This window comes from Schistosoma mansoni (genome assembly GCF_000237925.1).
Source record: "Schistosoma mansoni, WGS project CABG00000000 data, chromosome 4 unplaced supercontig 0032, strain Puerto Rico, whole genome shotgun sequence".
Lineage (NCBI taxonomy): Eukaryota > Metazoa > Platyhelminthes > Trematoda > Strigeidida > Schistosomatidae > Schistosoma > Schistosoma mansoni.
The window spans coordinates 2,322,193-2,344,954 of NW_017386017.1; the positions used below are offsets into that span (position 1 = coordinate 2,322,193).

Consider the following 22,762-nt stretch of genomic DNA (forward strand, 5'->3'; position numbering starts at 1 on the left):
CACTTTATTCTTCGTTTTTTTTCCATCTGACTTAATCAACTATTGTTTTATATTTTTACAGATGATGAACAAAATCAGTTTATTCTAAAAAGCTTATCAACAGATTCATCTGATCAATTAATTGAAGAAGTGGAAGAGAGAGTAAAGCAGACTGATAAGATATTGATGAAAACGCCGAAACTTTTTATTTGTTCCAATAGTTCTTTGTTACAATCAACACTTATATTCTCCTTAATGAAACTTCATTTAATTTGTGACTGGGATTGGTTATTACGTTTTCAATATTTTCTCTTATCATCTCCTTTACCATCTGGCAGTGAAAATTCTCCGATAGTTTACACTTTACAAAAGTATGATATAAATAAATTATTAACTTCTGTTTTAATATATAATGAATATGATTTCGTGAGTCAATTGAAGCTAAACCACCATGGAAAACCTGGAAGCACTGGACGACCGTTTCGTCTTATTGTGGGACTCCTTAGCAGTGCTCATCCACTGGCTCAGTGGTCTATCGGTTAAGTGCTTGTGCGCGAGACTGATAGGTCCTGGGTTCAAATCTTGCGCGGCGGGATCGTGGATGCGCAATGCTGAGGAGTCCCACGAGAGGACGAAACGGCCGTCCAGTGCTTCCGAGTTTTCGATGGTGGTCTTGCTTCAATTGACTCATGATTTCAACTATATAAAATTTACTAAAATCTCCAGAAAACCCCTTTCTGAATATGATTTCGGATGAATTCTTTTAATATTGTAGTGATAACTTGGTCATTGTTTTAAGAATCAATAAATTCACTAGTTATCCAACTATTCATCGATAACCTGACGTTATATAATCATTGTCTTTGAACTGGAATTCTCTCACCTCTGTTATGTACTACCAGTTATTCACATGGTAATTCTAATTGAATGAAGAGAATTTCAAATTCGATTTTCGTCTTTTTAAGTAGATTTTAGAACCTTTAACTTCAACTAGATTCAACTAAGATTGTCTGTTTAGATCATATGTAAGTAATATCTGTCGCCAAACCTGATAGATAGATAGAACGACATTTCTTCTTTAGGGACCAAAAGTTAATGGTAAATATTTGCCAACTTATGAAAAGTCAACTAATTAATGCCAGACTACTTCGCTCTTTTTAAATGTAGGACTTTTAGCTACATCTTTGTAGAAACTCAAATGTAACCATATATGTCTATCTGTGTTTCCTTTTTTCGATACAAGTTACAGTCTTTATAGATTTACGGATTCCTTATTAATTTGGTGCTTATCTGTTTCTCTGTGTGGTAATTTGTCTGTTGATTATCTTCATCTATTGTACTAAAGTGGATTCATGTATTATTTTTTAAAAAAAATGTTTTTAAATTAGGCCTATTTCACCTTATATCGATTATATATCCACAACTCGAACAATTTCAAAATCGCAGATGTATTCTGATGAATCAAGTTATAATCATAGACAAGAATCGAACTTATCTTCCGGTGTACTGAATACTTCTTTACATCTATTCATGGAAGATTGTGAAGCCCATATACCATATGAAAAATCATGTTTTCTCATTAAAGTAAGGATTGTATTATTAGTAAGCACTTGTCTATAATTGTTTGTATTTTAAATGTAAAATTATCGATCACCCGAAGCGTATATGAAACTGGTTTTCCAAGTCGCTGTCCCAACAATCCCGAATTATCCGGTTTATAACTGTATGTTGTTTTTATCTTCTTTATTCTAAATTATTCGGATCCACAACTTACTGATCACCAATTGAATGTTTTCTCTATCCCTATAGTAGTATAAGATTTTCATTAGGAAACCTCTGATCCATGTTTCTGGCCATTTAACACTTGTTAACACTAAAGTACTGCACAAACATGAAACTATTCTCGATTCAGTAACCAGTGAATTATAAATATCTTCGTCTTACAGGAGGGCAGTTACCTCTCAGATAGTTCAGTGGTAACATCTCAAAATGTGAGTCTAGATAATCTGAGTCTGAGTCACACTGGGAATACAAGTTCCTAAAGGACTATAGACGCATCTTGCTGACAAGTGTCAACTGGCATTAAACCTTCGTCAGCCATGTTTTCCTCCTGAAAACCTTCGAATACCTAAGATATTATTTGGATAATCCTCATAGTCCTGAAATTATCACATTCTTTAACTACTAAAACTAATAAATAAATAACATTTTATTTGATACCAAATATTGTGACATTAGATTATCTAAGTTTTGAAATTTTACATTAGGTCAAGATATTATCTATCATTTTAATCGAGCTGCAGCTCACTGTTCATTCATATCTATTGTGAAACTTAAGATCTCAATCAAAGTTGTTGCAATACACTAGCCTAGTGAATAATCAAATCAACAGTATTTGTTATCTTTAGTTAGCGATTTCAGGTGATATAGTGCAAGACAAACACATTCAATTCTGAGTTGTTTATCAAAAAAACCAAGTCAGTGTTATATATTTGTAAACAAATACAATTTATTCACGATTAAACAATAAACTATTCTGCTACACAGTGGCTAGAGACGTTATCAGATTTGGCTCAGAATAGAAGCCAGTGGCGATCCTGCTGTAACCTTCTTTTACTTTATTCATAAAGAGTGGTCATGACCTCCTTAACTGAGAGAGTTCTTCTTGTTGTACATTGCAGTTTACCCCACCATTTTTTTTATATATGCATCTTACCCCTTTTCTCTTCTCATTTTCATTGTTTTGTGTGGTGCATATATATCTGGTGCCCCTTGTACCAATATTTATGTGTTTAAATAAATAAATAAATAAACCATTCTTCAATGAATTATCAATCTATCCTGGTTGAATATTTAAAGGTTGCTGTTATTATCGGAATGATAAACATTGAGGAACTTAAACAATTGACGTTGTAATGGTTAGCATGTTCTTCTTATTAGATATCTATCTTCTAATGAAAATATGTAACATGTAAAACATCAATGTGCCAATGTAAATTCCCATTGAAGTTGAAGTATCTGGAGCAGAGATCTTCAAATACTTGACTTGTTAGTTGAAAGCCAGTTGTCTTAATCACTAGTTCATCTCTTTATATTCTGTGAACAAACGTTTATCTTGAATATAAATGACTATAAACGTTTACAATTGCAAGTCGATTGTCTTTAACTATTAGTTCGTTTTACTTTCGAACTTATTACTGGTTTTTTTTTTTTACCTACTTTTGTCTTTTTTCTTTCAGTCAAGTATACGTTTCTCACGTCATACATCAAAATATTCAATATCTGAAATACTAAATGATGAACTACATACTGATATACTACAATTTTGTTTATATTCTAATTCAAAATCATTACTGATTATACCTAGTCCATTGAAATTCTACTCTAAATTATATCATCACTTGTTAAATAATAAATCATCTTCATCTCAACTCTTTGGGTCATCCACATCAACAATTTCATCTATGAAAGGTACATTAATGAATACTGGATTACTTTGTTCATCAAATATTTTTATTGAATATCCACCTTGGCAAAGAAATTTATTACATGTTCAAGTATGTATATAAACTTATAATGAATGATTTACTTTTCTATTTCTTATTCAATTATGTAATCATATCAAATTATTTCTAATTGAATGAGTATATTTTATAGTTAAGATCATGAGTCAATTGAAGCTAGACCACCATCGAAAACCTGGAAGCACTGGATGGCCGTTTCGTCGTATTGCGGGACTCCTCAGCAGGTAATTCCTGGAGTTCTAGTGAGAAGTCGTGGCCAGTGGAGCTAATCCATGTAAGGTAGAGACAGATAACTACCTCAGTACAATGGAAGTTGGTCACACAATTTCATGGATCGGTTGAGGTTAGACATTAACACCACTGGATGCCGGCTCAGTGGTCTAGATGTTAAGTGCTCTGACGTGAGAGTGGTAGGTCCTGGGTTCGAATCCCGCGAGGCGAGATCGTGGATGCGCACTGCTGAGGAGTCCCGCAATAGAACGAAACGGCCGTCCTGTGCTTCCAGGTTTTCCATGGTGGTCTGGCTTCAATTGACTCGTGATCTTAACTATAAAATTACTAAAATCTCCACAAACCCCTCTTGTAAATGGGTATACTTGTTATAATATTGATAATGTCTTTGAAGAAAGAAATTCCCACCTATAACATCTTGACATTCTCTTGAGATTGCATAACCCATGAAGTTCAGTGAAGTTTGATACTGAGGTAATTATGACGTTGGCATGAGATGCTGACTGGAATGTTTATGAATTGATGAAAGATAGGAATGTGAATCGTTGGAGGGTCAACTTAAACAACCCAATCACTTTGAGGCCTGAAATTCTCCAATTCGATTCGTGATGAGGTCATCCTAATGTTAGACCATAGAAGTTTATTTAGATAGGATGAAGTATCTGTCTTAAGAATTCTAGCTTTCAAATATTATTTCGGTAAAGTCATCTCATGATGTTACATTCTTTGTAATGTTTAATTTTCCATTCACTATCTGCTAACTAAAGATGAATTGTGAACAAGGTATTACTCAACTATTCACCGTTATTCTTAAATGTTTGTAAGTTTATTATTTTAAATCCTCTAATTTTGAAAGTTGAACATTCAACCAATGGTTATTATCGTCCATTTGTTATGTACTAACTTGGTTTAAATGATCAAAAAATGTCTAATGATTTACATTACCCCCTAAGAAATTTGGCTCATTGTGTTATTGTCGCTTTCCAAGTTCAATATTTACTTAATTTCAATGTTAAATAAGTAATATAGAATGCAAATCCATCGATGAGTGTGCTCGTCGAGGTAAAAGCACCCATGGAGACATGAAACAAGAAAGGTCGGTTTGAGGAACAGTTTTTTTAGTGAATTTATTCTTAAACCTGTACACTAGCAAATGAAGAGAGAGAGACTCGAGTGAATGTCTATGCAAAACTGGAGGTTACTATCATGTTTGAAGAAATTACTGATTTATTTTCTTTTGTTCGCATGGTTCTGACTTAAATAAATGTATGACAACGATTTCTGAATTTGTAACAAAACGGGAGCCTAATAACCTTTGGTAGATTTCGATTCACTTTGTAGACTTCTTTGAGTGATTATCAGACACTTGGACGGACAGCCTAATGATTAACGGGATTGAGTTATAGCTGCTAATGTCATATGTTTGAATTTGTCATTGTCTAATTCGTTGGTATTACTAACCTTTATATCTAGATTATAGCTCATGGTTAAGCATGCGAAACGGTATCTGGTAAACGTGTAATGTTTACTCTATTATTGTTGACAGCTACTTCGGTTTACACAACTGTTTAGTGTCATCAGGACTCACATTAAAGTTACTGTTTCTTGCGTCCATGGATATAAATCCTTAATGCATGTTACGATCCTGGTATTATGAAGAGTCAACATTGTTATTTATCTACTATCTTCGCCATAATCTTTTGTTTAAACGTTTGTTTTTTTTCTCGTATTAGCCGGCACAGTTACAGCTTCAAATGTCTTTAACTGCGCCCAACATTCATATTACATCGAATTATTCAGAATTACAAAATGCTATACAGTTCTTCTCTTCTCTAATGATGACGAATGCTTCAGACAGTATATTATCATCATCATCATCATCATCATCATCATCATCATCAGTTATTGCTCACAGTAATAATGCCGGTGAAAACCGAGAAGCTATGCATTTATTACCAGGTAAGATATAAACGGTATTTTTGGTACAAATAATGTCTTACAACCCTAATTTAAACTGGTAATTTTCTGTAATCAAACAATTAGAAATCTTCAGGTACTTGATTAACCTTGACTAACTTTATAACTCCTTATTACAAAATGTACGTTTGAGTCCTTCAGTAATTTGAAGTTATTTCGAGTGATTACAAATAATTTTGTTCTCACAGTGTTATTTTTGCTACTATTTCAAAATACACTAAAGTCTTGAATTTTTATTTTACTGTCCATCATTTCAATATCTAATCACGGAGTTGATCTTCCATTAACAGTGAAATTATTATCGTCTAAGTATCGTTTCTAAGTAGCTCTTTAATAACTTCTGGGTCCCCAAATACCCTGACACAACCGAGAGTGAGGAGAGTCCACTCTTCCTCTCGACATGCTCTCACATGACCACGCGAGTACAGCCACTACCACGGTAAGTCTTACTCACTGCCGAGATGGTCTCGCATTATCGTAGATCTATTAAAATTATACCTTAAAATCATTGGATACTGACATAGTGATGTACTGTTCAAGCGTTCGCGCACGAGACCGAAGGTACCCAAATTCGCTGCCGAAGGGCTCTGGAGTAACGCCTCTTATTCTTAGCCTAAGTGACACGAGATCAAATCTTCCAAGAAGTATCAGGAATCTCGAGATTACAGATACACGAGTGATGAATAGCACGAAGCATGGGCACAAGGTTTCCTGTCGGCTACCTCCAACTACCGACCTAGATAATCTATCTGTTCTGAATAACAATGGTCACACAATAAGTCAAAAATGCCTTTATCCTGATTTATTTTATATCATTTAAACACATAAATATTAGTACAAAGGGGCACCAGAAATATATGCGCCACAGAAATCTCATTTGATTTGTGTGAGGGCTGAGATACTGCCCGGCTGCCCAAACTGAAACAGGTGGTTTTCTTAGGGGGCCACACCCCGAGCCTTTGACGTAAAGGTCTAGTCCACAAGGCAGTGGAGCATCGTGAGGAGATGCAGTCCCATAGTAGCCGGTGATCAACGATTGGTTCATACGCCATTTATTCCCTCAGGATACCGGGGCCAGCCCATGTGCACCATTGGTTTGGAATCAGGGTTTTCCAAGTCCCCTAGGTGAACTTCCCGTGTCCACCAACCCGGTTAAAGCACCGGACATTCACTTTTCGTCCTCTCAACTTCGTAAACAACAGTAATGCCATGAGGCAGTGAGTAGGACTTCCCTGGTAGAGGCTATATACGCGTGGCCATGCGAGAGCATTTCGAGCGGGAGATCGGACTTTCCCCACTCTCGGCCGTACCAAGGCATTTGAGGGCCTTTATCTTGGTAACAGTTCTACATTAACAGCCATGATAACCCCTTTTTCTCTCATACAATTTATAGAAGATTAAGAGACCGAGTAGTCTTACTCGCATTTGGTATGAAGTGTTAAATGTTAAAAACATCTTGATAATAGTAAGTAGTTTATCGTATATCAATTTAGGTATCAAGTTCACATGGGGTTCTGTAAATAGTTCGGCGATCGTGTCCAATGTCAAACAATACTTGGTATGTTTTGACATTTGAGAGGTTTTATATAGGCCAATTGGTGTTACAAACACTATCTGTTGAAAAATATTGTAAAAAATAAGATATAATCTTATAGTTTCTTGTTGTATCTCTCTTCATATACACTAAATAATGTATTTATACACAAAAGATTGATTGCTTCGTAAATATCTCAATCCAAGAAGTGTTCAGTTATGACCCAGTAGTAACGTCACAAATTATGAAGCCGATTGAATTAGGTTCAAATACCTAAGGCAGTATCAGTTCCCTCATGATTATTGGTACATATTGCCGAAAATTGCTAACTAAACATGAAATCCAAATCTAACATTAACTGTCAACTATTTAAACCCCTTTAACAATGTATGCATGTGTGTACAAATTACTCTATGACTTCTAATTCAATTCTGAATTGTACTTTTCTGTTTTGAATGTTACATCAAAGTTCATTCGTGTATAAAAGTTTTTTTTGTCATAAAAGAAATTCCTTCCTTTCATTTTTTTTTTTACATTTAGATGTACAATTACCAAATCAAAAATCATCACCGTTATTGGCAACATTTTGGCCAACAGTTTTTGCTAATTACATTTCGAAACAATTAATTCATTTCGATGTAAGATATTTATATTTATATTCCCTTTTTGAATTTGTTATATCGATTGGGTGAGTGCTTGCCCAGTTTTTATATCGAATGAGTACGTACGTGTCCTGTTAATATATGAACATGATAAGGTCGCCTATCAGAGAGGAGTGAAATTATTGATCGCCCAATGATGGGACCGCCAATTGGAGAGCAGTGTTTAATCGATCGGATCAATAATACACAAAAGCTGTATGAGCAGTCTTGAGTACTTATCAGTCCTGCTTTCTGCCTAGCCTAGCCAGTTAAGTCCACAACACCAATAACAGCTTCTGCAATATGAATCATTATTCTCAAGCATACTGGGTTTATATACTAAACAGACAAAGCACATCGTACCATATAATAGAAAATAACATTTGTACAAGATTTGGCCAAATGTGGCTGTGAATAGGGGGAACAGTAATCAATAGACTGGGGATAACTCAAGAATGGTAAATCATATAATAATAGCTCATAGGTCAAAATAAAGCTTATGATTGGAGGAACACGAATATGAATAGTTTATTTACTTTACAATTATACAATTATATATCCAAAAAAAGTAGTATTGTTTGTTTGGTTATATTAAATATCATGTCGTACGAGACCGAATGTCCTGGGTTCGAGTCCCGTATACGGGATCGTAGATACTTACTGCTGGGAAGTAATCTTATACTAGGATGAAACGACCGCCTAGTGCTTCCACGTTTTCGATGGCAGTCCAACATTGGTCGGTTGATAACCTCAATAAAATACCAGTGAAGTTTTGATCACTAGTAAACGGTAACTTTTAGGTGATTTAGTGAAATAATTGTCACCAATTGTTTCGGATAATCGTTGCTTTATGTCACGAATTAATTGAAATTACGCTGTTGAATGCCAATTCAGTTGTTTTAGTGGTTAAACGTTTTCCAAGAGAAAAAATCTCTAGGATTCCTTTCTAGTGGAGGTTGGCTGTTTTATCTGTGTATGGTACCCTCTTCGCTATTATGTGTGATCATTTGTGTTTACTGCTTATAAATACTTTACTAGACTGAAATAATCTATTCAGTATCCCCTTATTGGTAATGATGCTATAATGAGTGATGAATACATCTTACCTACAAATCATAGTTATCGTTTATATGAATATTGTAAAGTAGTAGGCTGAAAAAAAGTATATAGAGGCATGTTTCTCAAAGTACCTCTTCAGTACGTTATAATTTCTAATAGCACTCTCACTTCAATCTCGATTCCTTGTGTTAATTAACTATAAAGAAAAGTTTTTTTCTCGTCTGGTACTTAATTTTGAACATGTATATATCCATTGATTCTCTAGTGGCTACTATGTATAGTAACAGTAGTTCTGATTATCGCAACTCACACTATTCCTGTTCGATTTGATTTTCTAGATTAAAATTTCATTTTCAATATGTTTATTTGATACAATATCATCAGTTCAATCTTCATTGTCAGCTGAAGAGATTCCATTGATAAAATTTTGTGTTGAAAGTAAGTAAACATTTATCATCAGTTATATTAGTACACGTCATATGTTATGACCTGATTATTTTTATTAAGTTAAACCACATGATGTAGTCTGGAACTTGTGTTTCACATAATTTATATATTGACCAATCCAAGTAGTCTTCTTGTTTAAGTTTCTTCTCAGTAATCCATCTATTCTCTTTGTAAGTCAAACATCTGGAAAGACTATCCTACCTCTGTTTTCTTCCTTCCACGTGAATTCAATAAACAGATGAACATCATTAAATCACTTGTGTATCTCTACCTGGTCAGTATATTCTCTATAAAGGATGAACGTAGCGTCCACATATCGGCAGTAAAAGTGAAAAGTTGCCAATATACAACTGGACCATTTTCCAGTTTTCTGAGAAACGTCATCCAATATGAGACCTAGTGGTGAAGCAATCGCAACACCACCTATTTGTCTATATATTTCATCATCGAATTCGAAGTTTGGATTTGATCGTTTGTTTTAGTAATAATTGCTTCGTGATGTCAACAGGGATTTTAGTCTCCATTTCTGGTTATCTAAGTTGTTCACAAATGTATTCTTGTCTTCCTGAGTGGGACATTTGCAAACAATGATGTTACGTCTAATGACATCATTGTTTGTTCTTTAACGACAAATCGAAACACATAAATGCTTGGTCAAGCCATATTCGCGATTATGTTAGAGAGATGAGTTGTTCTCAAACTCTTGATTATTTTCATTAAATGTTGTTCTTGGTTAACCTCTAACCAAGTGCTGAACAAGTCAAACCGTCATAAAGCTACTTTTGATTTTTGTTTTGTTAAAAGTCATTCGTCGTTTTGTTTTACCGCGATTTAAAATATTTGCTGATGTATTTGTTGCTCTTCTTGATGCTCTAAGTTTTCACCCTACTCTTTTAAGGTATTCATGTTGATGTTAGAAGCTACCAATCAATCATCCTTGAAAAGTTTACTTTAGGATTAACTGATACTAGCAGAAAGAATAAAGACACTTTAATATTCACCGTAACCGAATGGAAGCTAAGAGATTTTGCCATCATAGTTCCTGGACACATCGCCTTGCGATTGATTGAGTTGGTCTTCATCAAATGATGAATCGAATCTATATGGACATATATATACGTATCAGGCAGTCAGTTAATCATAATCAGCTTACAGACTTTCAAATAGATGGGTTGACTCAAGTTCTCACACCACCTTAACACGTCGAGATAAAATTAGCTGATTTATGTTGTGGGAAAAACGATAAATGGAAGACTGTATATTGGATAGATGGTTTCAGTAGATAGGATATAAAGGTAAATTTGATTGGTACTGGAACTGAAGATCTACAGGGAGATAAAGAGTGGTTATGTCTACGTCGTTGTGATCAACCCTGAGCCATACTATCTAACGTCTCCAAGATCTGATCATGGTTACTACACGGAGCCCAACTACAAGTGCCCTGGATCTAATAACAAGTCTCATACTAATATTCAAATGACTTCATAGACTGATGTTACATTTTGGTTTGGTCTCTTTAGCTTTCTCGTAACTTACTTCAACATCAGGTGATTTTATTGGTTACTTGTGTTCTTATTTAGATCCTTATATAGATCAAATCTTTCTCTTGGTAATGTAATTTGGCCTGTAACCAATGTTGAATCTGTTTTTTTTTTCTAGTGCATTCTTTGATCCTCGTAAAGTGAAATGAAGTAATTATTGTTGGTTTATTCTTAAAAAACATTAATTTTGAAGGGAAAAGTAGATTATTTAATGCATAGTTATGATTATCATTGTTTTATGTAGATATGAAACTATTTTGGAAGCGATTGAATTTACAAGCTACACTAGAATTTACTGGGATTTCATGCTCTTATTATAATCAAAATCTAATTGCTTGGGAACCTATACTGGAACCATGGAGGTAAGATTATATATAATAGATATCAAAAAATGTTTCAGAAATTAGTGTGAATTTAAATAAAATTGTTCACTTCTTACATGGTCATTACCATATATAGACTGCTGAAGAGTCCCACAATAGGACGAAACGGCCGTCCACTGCTTCCAGGTTTTCCACAGTGGTCTAGCTTCAATTGACTCATGATTTCAACTATATATTAAAATATAATTTTGTTAAACGAATTGAAACAGATCACTAAAATGTTATATTGTGGTGTCAAATTGGTTTTCCTTATCTGACTTCTGTGTTCATTCCAATATGAAGGTATTCAGCATTGAACAATAGATTTGTATGACACATCTTAGTCAAGGTTATTTATGTGTTATTCTTGTTGAGTTGTAGCTCGAATCTGTAGAATTTTAGTAATTTTAGGCGTCGGATCAAATTAGCATAGATCTTTGTTATCACTTAAGGTTAATGTTAAGCTATTAGACTATACGGCTTTGTCGTAACACTGAACTATTTTCTCGTAGTATTAAAAATAGTATTTTGCGACCGTACTTGTACAGACATAATGAAATTAACGTTATATTTATTTATTTATTTAAACACATAAATATTGGAACAAGGAAGCACCAGATACATATGCGCCTCACAAATCTCATTTGATTTGTGTGAGGGCTGCGATACTGCCCAGGTCAGTCAGTCAGTCAGTCAGTTACAACGTAGAACTTCGTACGTACGTACATCAGTTCGAGTTGCCATACCACATTAACACAGAGATGAAGTTGTCGATTCAAATCCCATATTGGTAGAAGTAGTAAGAGTATAAGCATTAATGTGAAAGATTAGGGTTAGAAGATGTTATTGAAGGAGTATAATACAATGAAATAAATTTGGAAAGAGAAAAAGGATACAGACATGAAGAATTCAGATTAGAATTTGGTAGAACACAAAGAGTGGATGCACCTTCGCCATTGCAAACGATTTTGAGCCATGTCATTCAAGGTCTCTAACCATCGATTGCTATCATCTCGCGAATCCCAACCAGGTAGTCTACACCTACCAACATGGCTCAGTCCACTTGTCAGTGACTTCATGTATTTGTGCCATGTTTTGGTCTGGCTGCCCCTAGCTTTCTTCCAACCTGCTCCTACACCATAAAGCATTGCACGTCGGGGCAGTCGGTGGTTGGGCATACGTAACACATGTCCCAGCCATTTCAACTGGTGAAGTTTCACTACTTCATCAATCGATTTGCCATGTTTACCTAGTACCCGTTTCCTAACATCTGCATTACTTACCCGGTGGTCCCAGGATATACGAGCAATGCGTCGAAGACACCTATGATCGAACACTAGTAGCCTACGAATATCCTCTACTCTTATCGGCCATGTTTCACTTCCATAAAGTAGGACGGAACGGACTGCTGCATAGTAAACCCATCCTTTTGTTGCTAGACGGATGTCTCGCCTACGCCATAAATGACGCAAGTTCGCAAAAGCTAGAGGACCCTTCTGTATCCGTGCTGAGATTTCGTCACACACCACACCACAAGGGCTGATGAGACTCCCAAGATAAGTGAAGCTGTCAACACGCTCAACTACTTCACTCCCTATCATTAGTTCAGGTGTCGATGCAACCCAATCCTGAAGTAATATTTTGCACTTCGAGGGAGAGAATCGCATCCCGAACATGCCTGCATTGTTGCTTATAGTGGTCAGAAGACTCTGCATTTTGTCAGAGTCTTCACCGAATAAAACTATGTCGTCGGCGTATTCTAAGTCAACAAGTGAGCCTCCTGGTAAAAGTTCAACTCCAGGAGATTGAGATGATGAAAGTGATACCTCTAAAAGCATGTCAACGACAAAGTTAAACAAGAATGGAGAGAGTGGACAGCCCTGATGAACACCACTTGAGGTAACCAATTCTGATGACAGTTCGCCATAGGCTCTAACTCGACCAGTTGTGTTCGAGTAGAGAGCCTTTATGAAGTTAATGTACTTCTTTGGTACTCCTTTCACTGACAAACACTGCCATAGAACCTCACGATCAACGGAGTCAAATGCCGCCTTAAGGTCAAGAAATACTACTATTGTGGGACGTCTGAATGTATGTCTATGTTCTAGGATCTGACGTAGGGTGAATATCTGGTCTATGCAACCACGTCCAGGTCGGAAACCAGCCTGGTTTTCTCTAGTCTGCTCTTCACGAGCTTTGGTTAGGCGTCCAAGTATTATTGAAGCTAATATTTTAGACACTATATTTGCCAAACTGATCCCTCTGTGATTGTCACAGGAGGACTTTTGTCCTTTCTTATAGACTGGCACAATCAATAATTGGGACCAGTCAGATGGAATTACGTCCAGTTCCCAGATTCTACCTAAGACCTCAGTCAATCTCGTTGCTAGTACTGGACCACCATCCTTAAAAATCTCAGGAGTAAACCTGTCAGGGCCTGCTGCTCTCCCTCGCTTTAGATTTCCTATAGCTTTTTCAACCTCGTAGAGGGTTGGAGGGCTTACATCAATTTGCCATTCAGGATGACTGGGAACTGATCCCTAAAGTGTTCTGCCCATCGATCCAATCTCCTGGATTTAGAATGAATGATATGCCCGTCTTTGTCTGAGATAGTTTCGCTAATAGTTGGGTTCCTAATGCCGGTTTCTTTAATAAGTCTGAACAGCTGTCTGCTGTTACCTATTGCCGCTGCCTTTTCCATCTCTCTTGCTTTCGCTACCCACCACTGTTCACGATCATTGCGTAGGCTTCTTATTAGCCTTCGCTTAAGCTGACTTCGCTCTTCGTTATGTTCAGAGCCAGGTGGGATGAGTTTTCGAGCATCTATCAGTGCGGTAGATGCTGCCGAGATCCATTGTTTCTCCCTGACCTTATTGCTTACCTTACTAGCGGATATTACAGCTGTTTCCACAGCTTTTCGGATGTCATACCACGCTGCTTCCGGGTGGACACAACTTACATGTCTGTCTAACTGTTTTTCCAGTTGTTCCTGAAATATATTCTTAGCTTGCTTATCATTAAGTAGAACCCTTAGAGGCTTCCCTGCAGTGTCTTTCCTACGTCCAGTAAGACGCATACAGATACGTGCTCGCACTAGAGCATGATCTGAATCTAAACATGTGCCCCAGAATGAGCGACAGTCTTCTATCGAGCCCCTCCATCGGTGGCTGATAGCGATGTGATCTAATTGGGTCCAACGTTGGGACGAATTCAGTTGTCGCCATGTCAAAAGATGTTTTTCCTTATGCTTGAAGTTAGTATTTGCAAGAAATAGGCGGTTATCTGAGCACAGCTGCAACAGACGGTCGCCATTATCTGTTCTTTCCGCCATGACACCATAAGATCCTCCCAGGTGTCTTTCCCTTTCACTTAGTTTACCTACTTGAGCATTAAAGTCACCAGCCACTATTACTATATCAGAACGCCTAGCTTTTCGGAGAAGGTCAGAAAGTTTCCTGTGAAACTCATCTTTTATATCGTCTGAGCTGCAGTCAGTGGGAGAGTAGGCAGAGACGACGAAGAGGCAACGACGAGTTTCCCTGTCTTTCCGAGTCCTTACTGATCCGTTTAGTCGGACAGCGCATAGACGACTGTCTACTGGGATCCAGTCTAAAAGAGCTAGTTCTGCCCTACGACTTAATGCTATACCTACTCCAGCGAGGTCACGGGAAGCAGCATCAGGGCTTCCAGATACACGAAGCGTGTATCGAGATGGTTCTTTATTTTGATTAGGTGAGGTCAAATGAATGACACTACTCGGATCTTGTATGCGCGTTTCGGAGACGCAGCATACATCGATGGTGTAAGATTCTAGAGTCCTAGCTAAGGAAGCCTGTTGTCCTATTTGGCACAATGTTCGGACATTAACAGTTCCTACATGTAGTTTAGAGCGAGGTTTCAGGAGACCAGGAATAACGTTCCGTGCACACGAATCGTTTGCCCTAGCGGTGCGAGGTGATAAAAGGACGTGGGAAGGGTTAGTCGTGGAGATAAGAGAGTTGTTAGGAGGTGTAGGAAGGATTTGAAAGTGACCAACTTGGTCTCGTGTGCTGTTACGGGTATGAGGGCATTTATCACTTCCCGGCTGCCCACACCGTGGAAGGGTATTTCTTGAGGGACCTGAAAAAGAAGTTGGACTAGTGTTGATCTGAACGACTTGGGAGCGTGACCGCAGTGCCCAAGGGACAACTGCTTGAGGCCGGTCACGCACGGCCTTTTTGTGGGGGATTTTTGAAGTGTTAGCTCCGTTCTTCAAAGGACCTTACCGCCGGAGACGGAAATCCGTGGGATAAGGCGAGGTGTGCATTTTTGGGGTCGACCTTTCTAACCCCACCCCTCCTTGTGGGAAGGCAGCATCGCTGTCATGCTGGTTGTCTGAAGGAAACACCTTACTGCCGTCACACCTCTGTACAGTCGGCAGTACGACTTCGCCTTCGGACCTTGGGATTGCTGCTTTTAGTCTTACCGCTCTTCAACCGACCTGTCTGGCATGGTAGGACCTCGAGGAACGATTGTTCCAGCCAGTATAGCTCGATTGCTTCATCACGATAGGCAAGCCCGACCACCACGTCAAGGTAGCAGCAACGGTCGGGTGCCCAGGTGCCCAAACTGAAGCAGGTGGTTTTCTTAGAGGGCCACACCCGGAGCCTTTGACCTAAAGGTCTGATCCACAAGGCAGTGGAGCACCGTATTGAGATGCAGTCCCATGGTAGCCGGTGACCAACGATTGATTCATACACCATTGGTTCCCTTAGGATACTGGAGCCAGCCCATGTGCACCATTGGTTTGGAATCAGGGTTTTCCAACTCCCCTAGGTGGACTCGCCGTGTCCACCAACCCGGTTAAAGCGCCGGACATTTGCTTTTCGTCCTCTAAATTTCGTAAACAACCGTAATGCCATGAGAAGTCAGTGAGTAGGGCTTCCCTGGCAGAGGCTATACGTTATATAATCGATCATCATATGATTTAAACTCTATTTCAAATATTGTTTCTCTTAGTGATCACCCTAAAATCTCATTTATCTTTTAACAACAGCTTAATGTAAACTATTAATGTATTCATTCTCACTTTGAATAGTTTCTGTTGTGGTCAAGTAAGTAGTAGATCCCTCAGAAGCATATTTGATTGCGTCCATCATTTATTTACAAATTTCATCTATGTACTCAACAATTTCTCTTTAATTTTAATGTAAAATGCATCACATCAAATTAATATAAGTAGACAGTTAATTTTCACAAAATTAGTACGGAGGTTTTGTGGAACAGTCCCACACTAGGATGAAATGGCCAGCTGTTGCTGACTGGTTTTTCATGGTAGTCTATCTGAGATTCTTGAATCATGGTTTCATCCTTGAAAATTTCACATTATTGATTCATTTCATGGGTTTTTCTTTTTTTTTTTTAAATCGTTTCTTTCTCAATCTGTTTTCTTTCTCATTGTATTCAGTTGTTTATTGAATTGGACTGAAAAATTTGAACAAGATTTTAGTAGAACCATCTCTTTAAACTGTTCATGTAAGTTTCATATTATTGTTTTTTTCTTCATAGTTGGTCAATACATGTAATTTCTTTTCACTCAACTGTATTTGTGACTTATTATATTATTAGTAGGAATTTCAAATTATCCTGTTGTCCTGGATTGAAACTCTTGTTATTCAGCGGTTAGCTTACATTATTGAGGAGTCCCAAATTTCAACGAAACGAATGTGGCATAACTCTTGGTGTCTCAATGTTATTCCAACTGACACTAGACTGCAATGAAAATTAAGGCTAAAACGATAATGATTGTCGATTATTTGCAATTTACAGTATCTTACTTACGCCTCTTATACATCGTGTGGGTGCATAGACCGTCCACCGGGACTCTCCGACGAACTCTATCCTGGGTAATCTTTTCCATTTGTTTCCAGTTGCTATTTATTCTTTTGATATTAGCTTCCGATTCCTGACTCAATGCGTTCCTTGGTCTTCCATCTTTTCTTTTACCTTCGGGATTTCAAGTTAGCGCTTGCCTCGAGATGCAGTTTGGTGATTTCCCTAATGTATGTCCTATCCACTCCTATCGTCTTTTCCTCATTTCCTCTTCATCTGGAAGCTGGTTTGTTCTTTCCCACAGTAGTTTGTTGCTGATGATATCCGGCCAACGGTCATTAAGTATCTTGTGTAGACAGCTGTTTACAAATACTTAAATCAACAAACATTGAGTATCTTACGTAGACAATGGTTTATAAATACTTGTACATTTTTGATGATGGTTGTAGTAGTTCTTCAAGTTTCAGCTATGTACAGTAGAATTGTTTTGGCGTATGTGTTGAAGATTCTGACTGATGTTGACTGAAAGTCGTTTTGAGTCCTATATGTTGTTCAACTGTAGGAATGCTTCTCTTGATTTGCCAATCCTTACCTCTACGTATGTATCAAATCCCTATTGTTCATCTATGATGCTACCCATGTACTTGAAAATTTTTACATCTTCCAGAGCTTCTCTATCAATTGTTATTTGGTTGTTGTTCTACTTATTGTATTTTGAGGGTTTTGTTTTTTCCCTTGTGTATGTTGAGACCTACTGGTACAGAGGCTGCTGCCACACTAGATACTTTCATTTGCATTTGTTGATGTGTCATCTGCGAAGTCCAAAATAATGAAATGATCTTATTTGTCGATTGGAATTCATTTGTGTTTGTAGTCATTTGGGTATGTGTTCAGCCCTTCATTTTTGTGTTCTTTTTTTTCTTTAATTTAGCTCAATGTAGTTTGAAACTGAATTTAACAGTTCCACTAGTACAAATAATTCGTCGTCTATCAAATACTTGGATCAAAACGCAACAATTTCCACAACATGATACAATACCAGTAGTAAATCAACAAGACCTTTCATTTTTAAATAGTCAGAATACTGGTTCATTTATTTTAATTAATCAAACAGGAACAAATTTACGATATAAATTGATAAACAACCATCAGTTAGATTCATTATTCAGACCAGAAGTGTAAGTTTTTTTATTATCGTTCCCTGTTAGTCTAACCTTAGCCCTAACTGCTTTTAAAAAAACAAGATCAAACTAGGAAACTGGACAAAATGTTGGTTGTTGATTATTTGATATTGAGATGTTGGAGAAGATTTGTAGCTCAGGTGGGTGATTTCGATGGAGTTTTGTTCTCTGAGCTGGATGGTTTGGTCGTGGAGCTTTCATCGTCCTTCCGAACGACATCATCAGCACAAACACTTCACTTCTACCCGAAGCTTGTGCTGATGATGTCGTTCAGAAGGACGATGAAAGCTCCATGACCAAACCATCCATCTCAGAGAACAAAACTCCATCAAAAACTATCTGATATATCCTGTAGCCCGCCAAATATCATATAACAAAATCGCCATTTAGAATATCGATTTATATGACCTTGTTCTTGTGCGGTACCAATGGTGTGTCGAAAAGCACGAGGAGCCTTGAGTCAAATCTGAGTTCTTATTGGTCCTCTGTATAACAACTTTTAGCCTAGCCCAACCCGTTCAGTCCAGAACACAAATATCAGCCTCCGTCATATTAATATTCTATTTCAGATATGCGTGGTTTATAAACAAGCAGACCAGACTGCATCTCACCATAAACTGAAGAATAATAATTATACAAGATCAAATTAAAAATGGCTGTGAGCGTGAGGTTGTAACTAATAGATTGAGAAAGACGTCGGAATAGTAAATCGTATAATAATAGTCCTTGGGTCAAATGGAAGCTTATGATGAAAGGAGTATGAATATAGTTATTTCGTAATTATCCAATAAGAATATATGTAATAACAGTCCATAAATCATTCCTAACAGTTATCATTCATTTATTCTTTATTTGGAAATAACGCTATCAATCTGTGTGACACTATCATGATAACATAATAAAAATGTAAATCCACTAAGATGATAAGACAATTACGTCCGGATTACTTTGGCTTAGCATACGCCACATTTTTGTCGTGGAGAGTACGTTGAAACTTATTTAGAATTATGTCATCAGATCTCTTCAACTTTTAGTTACCATAACGCCACGAACCCCAATTAAGTGGTGTGTACTTATCTACATAACATAGTTCAATAGTTATTTACTTCATAGACTGATGATGCTACGTTTACACATACATCAGGGAACAACGAGTGTCAAAATGGTCTGATGTAATATGTTTCGGGTTTTTCATCACTTATTCATGACTATTTTAAAGTCAAATGATGATATGATTTCCATGCATCATTGTGGTAATTCCTTAGTTCTTTAATGCTAGATGATTGTTACTTACTAATACAGTAGTTATTTGGTCAAGTGACTAGTCTTTCACATGTTCAACCAAGACAGATTACAGCACGTTATCAGCTTGACTGATATTTGAACCATGATTGTCGAAATTCATTACCTTCATTGATAATTTATAAAGCGATGATCATAAATATTTAAATGTAAGTGATTAGTTGACCATTCAATGGATATCTCAACAAATCGATTCACTTTTTTTTCCATCATATAGTTTGATACCGGACAAATTAGACAATAGTGATGATGATAATTCTGACGAAGTTGGTCCAGATTCACGTGTGCATTTACCGATAAAAATATCATCGTTTGCCTATAATTTATCAACAAATACACAACAAATTAATACAAATGTAGATTCTATTCAACTGCCTAGTTTATCAGTACAAATAAATGGTTGGAAACCAATTTATCCAATATCTCTTGATCGATTAGGTACTTATTATCGTGTTATTGAACGATTGAATAATGCGGAACCTGTAAGTTTTCATTTCAAATTGATGTATGGTCTGGTCAATTTTGTTTTCATGTAACAGTTTCAATGAGTCATCTCAACTGATTTTGGCAGAGTTTTTTTTCTCATTTTGGCGATGAGATTTCGTCACGGTCTAACCATTGGAAAGTAGATAATTATTATGTGCTTGTTCAAGATTTTACAACTTACATCTTATGCGTCACTGAATCTGGAATCTTTTTATGTTCTAATAAGAACTAGATTTCCTTACACTGGTGACATATATTGTCTTACCTCGGTTACATAGTGTAGCTGTTTTCCGATATCACTGATCAATACATACTTTCTTTCATACACTGTCTTACTAACAGCATCTTTCTCAACATTCGAAGATCTTTGTCACCATTGAAATTCCTAATGCATGTAATCAACACCATGCACTGAATCGATCTATCTGTCTATCATCAACCCAGCCGAATTACTATTTGATATGCATATTGCAATAAAAATGTGAATATAGTGATCTTGAGTGCTGTTAAAGATATGAGAACGGTTATCACTTCCCGGTTGCACACACCGTGTAAGGGTTCATCTAAAGGTGCCTTAAGAGGAAATCGGGTTAGAGGTGGTCTAAGTGATATGAGAGTGTGACCGCAGTGCCCAAGAGACAACTCATTGAGGCCGGTCACGCACGACCTTTTTGTGAATAGTTTCCGTGTTAGCTCTGTACTTGCAGTCAGAGATGGAAATCCTTGGGATAAGGCGAGGTGTAAATTTTTAGGATCGACCTTTTCTAACCCCACCCATCCATATGAGAAGGTAGCATCGCTATTATGTTCGTTGTCTGAAACAAATACCTTACTGACGTCACAATTCTCTGCAGTCATCAGTACGACTTGGCCATTGGACCTTTGGTTTGCTGTTTTTAGTCTGACCGTTTTTCAATCGACCTGTACGACCTGTTAAGACCTTGAGGAACGATTGTTTCAGCCAGTATAGCTCGATTGGTTCATTACGATAGAAAAGCCCGACCACCACGTCAAGGTAGCAGCAACGGTCGGGCAATAAACAAATCATCTCGTGCAATTCATTTCTATGTTAATATTTGTTGTTTGGTTGTTTGTTTTCACTTTTTTCTAATAGGAAATATTGAAAAATGAACAGAATGAATGTTGGAAATATCATTTACCAATATTTAATCGTTTGATCATTGATATAGTTCATGATCAAAATTCACATTACTCAATTTATTTAAGATCTGGTTTAACAATCACAAATGATTTAAATCAAAGTATTAATATTGGTTTAGGAATTACATCACCGAAATCGTCGTCATCCTCAGCATTTGAATTGCGTAAAACGTCGGAATCAGCAATCAGTTCATCTGATGCATATCTTAAAAATGCATTCTATGAATCAGTATTATTATTAACAGTATGTAAACCAAAATGTACTTATCCTGTCCCAATTAATATAGTTGGATTGATGTCACTAGGATTAGGAAATTTATGCTTTTCTCCAACAAAAACAGTTATGAATCGAAGAAATCTTTCTTCGTTATTGATGAATAACACAAATGAACAAAATAACTTTACGGATAATTTATACGATTGGGCTAGTGTTTATCATCATAACAGTGAGATAATGACAGAGGAAGAACAAGTACAGTCTGCATATTCCTCTTTAACTCCAACCTCTACAGTTTCATCATTGTCATCATCATTAACTGATTTCGTGGATAAACGAAGGAATTCATCTGTAAGAATGGTGAATTGGACAAGCTTAAAACAATCAGGTTAGTGTTGTCAATGAGATTTTCAATAAGATTATTTGTGAAAATGTTGAACTTTGATGCTGATGTAGTAGTAGAAGTAGTAGTGTCAGCGCATTGAAAAAAAAGCACACTCGACTCTCAACTCCAGCAATCTCAGGTTTTAATTCCACTCCGTCTACTTAGATTTGAGAATGTGAGAAGAATCACCACCTCGTACCTTGTCTCACAAGGTGAATATGGAAGTAAGTTGAATAAAGTGCAGATTGGTTGAGTCATGACAAATGGTTAGCTTGTGGAGTCGTAGATTGTTGAACTAAGCGATGCAGTTAGATATAGAGTACCTGATTCTGGTCTGTATGGTAACTGGGACCATCATTTGATGACTTTGTTTAACAAATAGCTCAGAATCAGTCACAGTGACACAGATCCAATGGTATTTTGCCGTAAAACACTCATACCTCTTATTCCTTGAGTTATTTTTCCATCATCCTCCCTATGTATGTGTGTCCGTACTAACATGTAAACTGGTAGATGCAATGAGGTGTGACGTAATCACTCGTGCATTCACTAGGTCTTCTTTTGCTGGAGTTTTGTTCTCTGAGCTGGATTGTTTGGCCGTGGAGCTTTCATCGTTCTTCTGAACGACATCATCAAGACAAATTTCGGGTAGAAGTTTGAAATCACTTATGCGGCCAAAAGAAAATTTTAAGATGGAGCTTAGGCTAAATTACAGAATATACCTGCTCTTAAGAAAGATTGTAGATGGATAAATTTCATTCGATTCAACACTTAGTCAAGCATGTAGTGAAGTTAAACAATAATCTCCCTACCTAATTATTACCCTAAATCTAAACCCTAAATTCCTGAAGTTAGTAAACAGAGGTATGACAAAGTGTTAGATTAAAGTTAATATCAGTTCGTGACGAAAATCCCTTCTGACTT

General features: G+C 36.8%; 1 pseudogene across 1 annotated transcript in view; it reads left to right on the top strand.

Annotated features, from left to right (window-relative positions):
* Smp_171490 overlaps positions 1-22,762 on the top strand; it is a 189,121-nt pseudogene that overhangs the window by 57,998 nt on the left and 108,361 nt on the right. Inside the window, exons 30-41 of the mRNA in view lie at positions 62-141; positions 1,426-1,563; positions 3,219-3,536; positions 5,468-5,553; positions 5,650-5,693; positions 7,786-7,883; positions 9,284-9,383; positions 11,178-11,295; positions 16,742-16,809; positions 18,038-18,284; positions 19,807-20,071; positions 21,190-21,841. Of these exons, the coding sequence occupies positions 62-141; positions 1,426-1,563; positions 3,219-3,536; positions 5,468-5,553; positions 5,650-5,693; positions 7,786-7,883; positions 9,284-9,383; positions 11,178-11,295; positions 16,742-16,809; positions 18,038-18,284; positions 19,807-20,071; positions 21,190-21,841 (2,214 nt within the window). The remainder of the gene's footprint in view (positions 1-61; positions 142-1,425; positions 1,564-3,218; positions 3,537-5,467; positions 5,554-5,649; positions 5,694-7,785; positions 7,884-9,283; positions 9,384-11,177; positions 11,296-16,741; positions 16,810-18,037; positions 18,285-19,806; positions 20,072-21,189; positions 21,842-22,762) is intronic.